The sequence below is a fragment of the Pelodiscus sinensis genome, chromosome 1, assembly GCF_049634645.1.
Source record: "Pelodiscus sinensis isolate JC-2024 chromosome 1, ASM4963464v1, whole genome shotgun sequence".
NCBI classification, from domain to species: Eukaryota; Metazoa; Chordata; order Testudines; family Trionychidae; genus Pelodiscus; species Pelodiscus sinensis.
The window spans coordinates 25856445-25864620 of NC_134711.1; the positions used below are offsets into that span (position 1 = coordinate 25856445).

An 8176-nucleotide genomic window follows, 5' to 3' on the forward strand; every position below is an offset into this window, starting at 1 on the left:
GTCAGGTGTCCTCCAAACTTGCTGGAGGGCATGCAGATATCTACATTTTCAGGCTATACCCTCTGCAATAGCCTTTTGTGCTGATAGCTACACATAGGGCTATTAGATGTTCCTTATTCTTTTATATTCCAAAAGTACGTAATCTGTAAGTAGCCATACAAATCTGTGAGGAGAGATCCAATTTTATCTTTTATTGCCCAAATTACACTAATCTGTCAGGAGCCATTAATCCTGATACTAACTCTAGCATAGAACCTTCACTTCTCTGGTCAATCCTTAAAGGTAATTTTCTTTTTTTTTTTGGTCTCACTACTTGATAAAAATAATGTTTAATTGACAACAGGAAATGCCTCTAGTTCCCCATTTCCCTCATCCACTTAACAAGTATGGAGTAATTTAGAAACAGGGGTAATTATATTCAACACAAGGAAATTTCTCTACATATCTATGGAACGTAAATGAGCTGTAATGGGGATGCATTTCCAGTGCACAAGGGAAGAGTTGCTATTAAAGTCTACAGAGTGTTATAGGCACTTTCTAATGAAACACTAGCGAAAGTGTGCTAAAGTACCAAAAGATTTGAGACGGGAGGCTCTGTAATGATGAACTACTACCCCAGCATGTGGACAGAGAGAACACATCATTCCATTACCTTTCACTACAGTATAGAGCATCTATCAGGGGACAAGAACTCTGGGCAAATAAGAAGTCAATAAATAGTCCAGATCTTTTGGGATGCCTGATCTCTGAGCCTGGGGTCTACTTGAAACAACCAACCTGAGTTTAAAGGTGTTAAGTGAGGTCTACAATAGCTGCCATATGGGGTTTCAAATTGTTTTTATAAATAATAAGCTACTTGGAGGTAGCAAGCCTATCACACATAGGGTCTTTCCTAGTCTAGATAGCAATGTGTTTCAGGACTGGTCTACTCTAGATCATTACACAAGGATGAGATTTTTGATGAGATTTAATCCTTGCTAACTGAGAGCAACTGCCTCCCATTTGTCTGCTAAAAGGAGAAATAGTTTAACTGTTTGTCTTTTTCCCTCTAACCAGTCACTGGCAAAATGTATGAATTCAATTCAAAATCTGGTGCCCGAAGATGGAAAGACACGAAGCAGCCTGTTGAGCCAGGAATAAAGAATACAGTTGCATGGGTAATTTCAGCTGCTCCAGCAAACAGGAGAGAAGACAAAGACAGAACAGGGACTCCAAGCAAGCAAGAAGCTGGAATGAAGGTCCGAGAGCTGACAACAGAGAATAACATAGCAACAAAGCCCTCGGAAGGAAAGGCAGAAACGTCTAGCAAGGGTGGCCTGAAATCACAAAAGCCAAGAGAAGATTTTGGGGCCAGGGATTCAGCCTCATCAGACAGGTCACCAGACCCCTCTCTCAAATTATACCCTCAGTTACAGCTAAAGCCAGTCTCAAAGAATGTGGTGTAAATCTTTTGGGAGTCATCTCAGCTGTGTATTATGGGAAAACCTTCACTCCAGCACTACAATATCAACAGATAAAGGGACTTACGCTTCTTACTCAGCACCACCTACAGGGAACAGTACCATGTAAATTACATCCAAACATAGGACCAAGTTTTCACCACAGCTGTATGGATCAAATCATAAATGCAATCCACAAGTCCCCCATAACACAGAGACTGTTGGCTAATGTGGCTAGAAGCATGAGCTACCCCAGTGAAGGTGGGCAAGAGTTGGAGGCCAGGACCACAGAATGGATACATGATACACTTCTTTAAAAAGTATAGCAGCTGGCACAGTAAGAAAGAGATCCAGGAAGTGTTGTGTCTCCATTCCAGCCTCAAAGGCAAAATTGCACCCTTTGATTGTATTAAAATAATGGGGGGAAGGGGAATGTAAATGAACAAGGGTTTTTGCAAGTTATTATGCTTTAGAGTGGAAACAAATGTGTGTCTTGATTGAAACTTTCGCTGCCATAGCCCTGCGCTCTTCTAAAAATGCCAGAAAAGCAAAGTGAAGCTGATTATTTAACACAAAAACAAACACTAAGAAACTGAAAAGGTTTCTTTCATTAAAGAAAATAATCATACAGAAAGGCATGTAAATTAGAATTTACAAATTCAATTTAAATAGTCTAGTGTTTTGTTAGTAACAGTTCAGTGTTTGTCACACTATTTTTATCTGGACCTTTGTGATTTAGAAATGAATTTGTTTTGCAAATGTTTTTGAATGGAAAAATCCCTAGCTTCATTTGTTATTTTAGGTCCTCCTCTTAAAGTTTATAGTTTATTTTGCTTTCGTAACTTTATTACTGTTCAACTTCATCGCCTTATGCGCTTTTTCTGAAGCTTTTGTATTTGGCAAAAATCAAGCTGAATATGCCCAGAAGAAAAATGATTTCACAAATATATTACAATACAACTCATCTAGTTTGATAATGTATGACGTTTATGCTGTGTACAAGACTGAAGCAGGAAAGGGGTGTTTGCATCATTGCAAGAAACTGCTAGTTTGAAAACAAAAATATTTATGAATAAGGCATGAAATTTCAGAAATCTTCTGCTTTTTTTCCTTGTGTACAGTGAGAATGATCTAATAAGCCCAATCATTTTATGCTGTCTCAGAATTTAAGATTTTATTTTCAGACGTGTCAGCTGGCACCATGTTACAGGGGCACTACCCGTATTTCAGGCCCAAATCTAGTAACAGCAGTCTGATTTTCCAGAACTGAGAAGGAAGCACACAAGACTTGATTCCATTCCTTAAGCAATGAACTTGACCAGGTCTCCCATTGCTAGGTTCCTACTAATTGTAGGGGCATCCTTTGTGGTGTTACATTAGCATGCTGCTTTTAAGGACCTGGGAGCAGTTTAGCTCATGAACTGTTTTATTAGGAAACACCAACTGCAATGGGAAAAGAAGAAAGCAGGGGAAACTCTTCAGTCATGGCAACATTGCACTTGGCAATTAGAAACCCAATTTGTCTTTTAACAACACAATACTAGAGATAGGAAAGAGTGATTCACTGCCTTTGCTCCGTCTGGGCATGTTACCAGTTACTGTGTCTGTGCTGGTTGTTATAGTGTTGCTTGATCCTTGAGCACCAACTGTACTACCTATTCAGAGTTGCAGCCCAGGATTGTTTGTAGTGGTTTCATGTAAATAAAACACATCCCATTTCTGCATAAGTGGTTTTCCAGTATAATGAGAAGTGCTGCAGTGACTGGTACTGGTTTTGTAACTCTTATCTTTTGATCAGCATGGCTCAGAGAAATCACAGGTACACCTGTCATTGGTAAAGAAAATTCATCATCATCATGCAAAGAAATGAATTGCGTTATAGTTATGATAAAGTGACAGCAATCACTTTTCTGTTTACCTTGGTTGGTGTTCCTATGGTGCTCACTGCTATAGTTTCTGAATGCCCCACATATCACCTCTGAAAGTTCCTTCAGGAGCTAAGTTTCACTTCAGAAGCATCAGTCTCATACAAGGGGGACAGAGCTTTTTCCAGAAACTGGCCATGGGCTATGAAACTCCCTCCCTGCTGGGTCTCACTTTCAGGAAAAAAAAATAAAAAAAATCCAGTTCTTTAGCCTCTCTCTGCCACAGCAGAAGGCCTAAAGCTAAGACGCATACACATTAATAATATACAATACAGTATGGCACATTCTGGGGAGGAGGACGACCTGATGGACTAATCCTTGCATTTGTTCTGATTGCGAAGCATTCAGATATCACAGAGCCAACCGTTGGAAGCTAAAGCTAGACAAACTGAAACTAGGATTAAAATATAAGTTTTTAAACATGGAGGTTAATTAATGATTGGAACAATTTACCTTGGGATGTGGCAGATTTTTCATCACTTGAAGTCTTTAAATCAGGAGTGGCCATCTCTTTCTAGAAGATATACTCTAGGGCTGCATCTACATTGGCACGATCTTGCGCCAAAGCGGCCGCTTTTGCACAAAAACATGCTGCCTGTCTACACTGGTGGGGAGTTCTTGCGCAAGAACACTGACCTTCTAATGTGTGAAATCAGTGCTTCTTGCACAAGAACTAAGATGCCCCTGCTCAGGAATAAGCCTTCTTGCGCAACTGTTCTTGTGCAAGAGACCAGTGTAGACAGGCAACATGAATTTCTTAAGCAAGAAAGCCCGATGGCTTAAATGGCCATGCGAGCTTTCTTGCACAAGAGAACGTCTACTCTGGCACAGATGCTCTTGTGCAAAAGCACATCTCTTGAGCAAAGGTACATACCAGTGTAGACGCTCTCTTGCGCAAATACTTTAACGCAAGAACTCTTGCGTTAAAGAATATTTGTGCAAGATCATGCCAATGTAGACGTAGCCTAGCTCAATCACAAGCTATGGGCTTGCTATACATGAAATTCCATGGCCTGTGCTCTGCAGGATGTCAATTTTGAGGATTGTAATTGCCTCTTTTGGCCTTAAAAATCTACTGATATATACAGTAATGGATACTGTATAAAAGGGAAGATTCTAGTACAATTTATCTGTAACAGATACCATTGATTGCAGATATAAGATGTAGTGAGAAGAGGGTTCTGATGTCTAGAGTAGCGGGGAAAAGGGAGTCAGAACTCCTGACAAGTGACTTGTTATGCAATCATGTACAAGGCTTGACTGAACACCCATTGAAATCAATGGGAGTCTTACCATGCATAACAATAATTTTGCATTGGCCCCACCACTCATGACGACTGTTTCCTGATCTCCAAGTTACGTATGGCAATATCTCACAGGCTCCTATGTGGTTTCAGGTAGATTTCTGAACGGCTCTGAGAACTTTGAATTTCACTTGTTATATAAGATGGAAATGTTATAGTAAAAGCGCAAATCAATTCTTCTGACTAGGATTTACAGTTCTTCAACACAGTTTGTGGTCACATTAGCAGATTTTTTGGTCTTCTGTTGAGGGAAAAATAAGTTTTATAACCCACAAATACTTTTCTTTTGTGGTTATTGAAAATACTATTTATAATACAAACATTGTAAGTCTCAGCTTACCGCTGGAATTCAAAAATGCATTTACTGTGTTTGCTCATGGTCTCTTTGAAATGTGTCTGGCCATAGTAGTCTACTCAGAAGTGACCTTTTGGGCCTAAGAGCTAGTGTTATTTATTTGCTGATCTTAAAAAAAAATTTTTTTCACAATAACCACCTTGCCCACTTACCACAGTACTCCCAGCCAATACTGGGAATCACAGTTCAGGAAAGATTTGGACAATTTTGAGACAGTCTTGAGGGGAGCAGCAAAAATATTAAGAGTTCTAGAAAACCTGACCTGTGAGGAAAGTTTGAAAGAGACTGGGTATAGTTAGTCTTCAGAAAAGAAGATTGTGGGAAGACCTGATAACATATTAAGCGACGTTATAAAAGGACAATGATCAATTGTCTATCATGTCCACTGAAGATAAAACAAGTATTAATGGGGCTTAATTGCAACAAGGGAGATTTAGGAGCTGATAGGAAAAAACTTTCTAACTAGAAGGCTAGGTAAGCTCTGCAAAAGGCTTCAAAGGGATGTTGTGAAACCCCTGTCAAAGGATGCTTTTAAAAACCAAGATGGACAAACTGTCAGGGTGGCCAGGTGGTGTAAGGCGCTAGACTTAAGAGCCTGTCCTTCTGCCAATTAGGCTACAGCTTGCCCAGGAAGGATAGGCAGGGAAAAAAAGCGAGGAGGTGTTGTCTTATATATTAAAAATGAATACATTTGGACTCAGGTGGAGATGAACATAGAAGACAGACTTGTTGAGAGTCTCTGGGTTAGATTAAAAGGGGTAAAAAACAAGGGTGAAAAGGGGTAAAAAACAACCCGTGGATGTGGTATACCTAGATTTAAGAAGGTCTGCCAAATGCGAGACTGTGTCAAATGCCTTACTAATCAATAAACTAGGGCAGTTTTTGTCCAAATGGTGCTCTGTGGCACCCTGGGGTTCCACAAAGTGAAAGAAAGTATTTAAAGAGGAACATTGCAATCTCCCTAAAAGGAAAAAAAGTCACACCCAAACACTAAAGCCACATTCCACCACTGAAACAATATATTTCTGACTTTCTTGTGTCTATTATAGCGCAAAATGGTATCACTACAAGCCCTGTTAAAATTATATGAATGTGCATGCTGTATCAATGTACTCCTGTAGCCTCATTTATATTCCTCAGTGATTATTTTAAATGCTAATGAGAAGATTTCCAATGTTATACATGGCTCAGTGAAGTAATGCAGATGATGTTTGGAAGCTTACATAGTCATATACTTAATATCTGGCACTGCTATAGCACTCATCACCTGAGGACCTCAAATGTTCTTTACAAGGTTTTGTTAAATCAGTTACAGAAATGTGTGATAATGACGCTGCTGGCCAGCCCATTGCCTTTATTGCTAAACTACACAAAACCATGGCTGCATTATTGTTACCTCATCCTTCCCCAGGTCCAGCACGTACTTCTGTTTCATCCACTTTTTATATCCTATCTTAACAGAGACTATAAACTTGGAGGGGCAGAGATGGTCTTTTACTGAATGTTTGCATGGCAACTCCCACAAAGAAGCCTAAATCCCTGATTGAGGCCTTTGGTTGCCTCTGAAATACAAATATTAATGAGAACCATGAGGCAGGTTAGTGTCATGCACTGTATATTACAGTGCCCCAAATTGTCAGGGTTTGCTGTCCTAGAAAAGTCAAGTGAAAAATTAAACTAACGGTGTGAATGGAAGATGTTTCAAATATCCTGCTAGCTTAGGCCAAGATTTTCAAAGCCAGATGAGGCTTTTGGGAAATTAATGGGAATTGAACAACTCTAGCCCCTTGGTAGCTTTGATAATCTCAAGGACCAGATTCCACCAGTGGATTTTTGGCAGAAGGCCCCCAGTGGAGGAAAGTGTACTTGAGGGTGTGTTGCAGTACCAGCCTTGTAACGATGTCTTCCAGGGTGAACTCCCAGCTCCTAATGGAGCTGTCCTTGGATGCACTGAAGTGCAAACTACAAATCACATGTGTGTTCCCAGTGTAGGGTGGAGATTCAAGCCTTAAGGTTTTAGTAAAACAGGAAAGTTTAATTCACCTCTGTGCAGAGCTCCAGCCCAAGGTCCATACACAATTAAGTATCACTCCACATCTCTACATATGGAGCCTGGTCCTTGGGCGGGTCCTTTGTACAGGGCTGAGTTTCATCTACAAGATACTACTTTCTCCAAAACCCGATTTTTATTTCCTTCCCTCTTAATCATGTCCCTTGAGATGTCCCCACCTTTTCTCACCCGTGACTCACACCCTTTTCCACACCATGACACTATGTCCTGGAATCTTTTGCACTGTTTCAGCCACATACACACACACACACACACACACACACACACACACACACACACACACACACACACGTCCCCTGGCAAGGGGGATAAAGGGCTAGTTGCTCCAGAGCCCAGTGATTCAAAGGGGCTTGAGGTTCCCAGCGGCCACTGCTGCTGCTGCAGGAGTGATGGTGGCTAGAGCCCCAAGTCCTTTAAAATCACCACTGGAGCACCATGCCATGTACTCTGTGCAGCTCTGAGGGCTGGAGGGGGACATGCCACGCTCCAAGTGGCACAGAGGGCTGGCTGCTCCTGGCCCTTCCCCTTCCCCTTCCACGAGCACAGAGCTGGCCCCCCGCACACCTTGCTCAGGGGGCCCTGCAGGCTGTTGGCTCCCCTGCACACATAGGCCACCTTCAATTCCTTAAACTTTTGAGGGAAGTATTGCCCCACAGTCTTGGGGGAGCAGGCCTTGTTCAAGTTTTGGTCTGATTCTAAAGCATTCTGAGCTTTCTTTGTGGTCAGTGGGAGCTCCAGTTGCCTGCTAGGTCTTTTCAGGATCAGGCTCTTTTTCTGTGATCCACTGATAGGTTCCAGTCCCCACATTGTAAGGTTTGTTTTCCACATTCTTGTGCCAAGCAGGAGATTGACAGCTCTGAGTGAATTTGTAAAGAAAAAAAGTCTTGTTATTTAGACAGCAGAGGCTTTAAATGCCACAGCAGCATCACCTAGTGAAGTAGGGTTACAGATGACAGCCCGGAAGGAACGGATGTGCCTCACTCTATACATCAGTGTAAAAGCTCATTTATCCTGCAGCATCTAAGTAGGCAGCAAATGCTTCATGTCTGTCCTATCTAAAAACCTCAGGGCTCAGAGAAAGC

The 8176-nt window shown here is 41.4% G+C and overlaps 1 protein-coding gene across 1 annotated transcript in view; it reads left to right on the forward strand.

Moving 5' to 3' along the window:
• The window catches only part of CDHR3 (cadherin related family member 3), a 63962-nt gene extending 60432 nt beyond the window's left edge, over positions 1–3530 (forward strand). The window contains exon 19 of the mRNA XM_025178714.2: positions 1057–3530. Within this exon, the coding sequence (XP_025034499.2) occupies positions 1057–1445 (389 nt within the window). The 3' untranslated portion in view covers positions 1446–3530. The remainder of the gene's footprint in view (positions 1–1056) is intronic.
• Positions 3531–8176: the final 4646 nt, after the last annotated feature.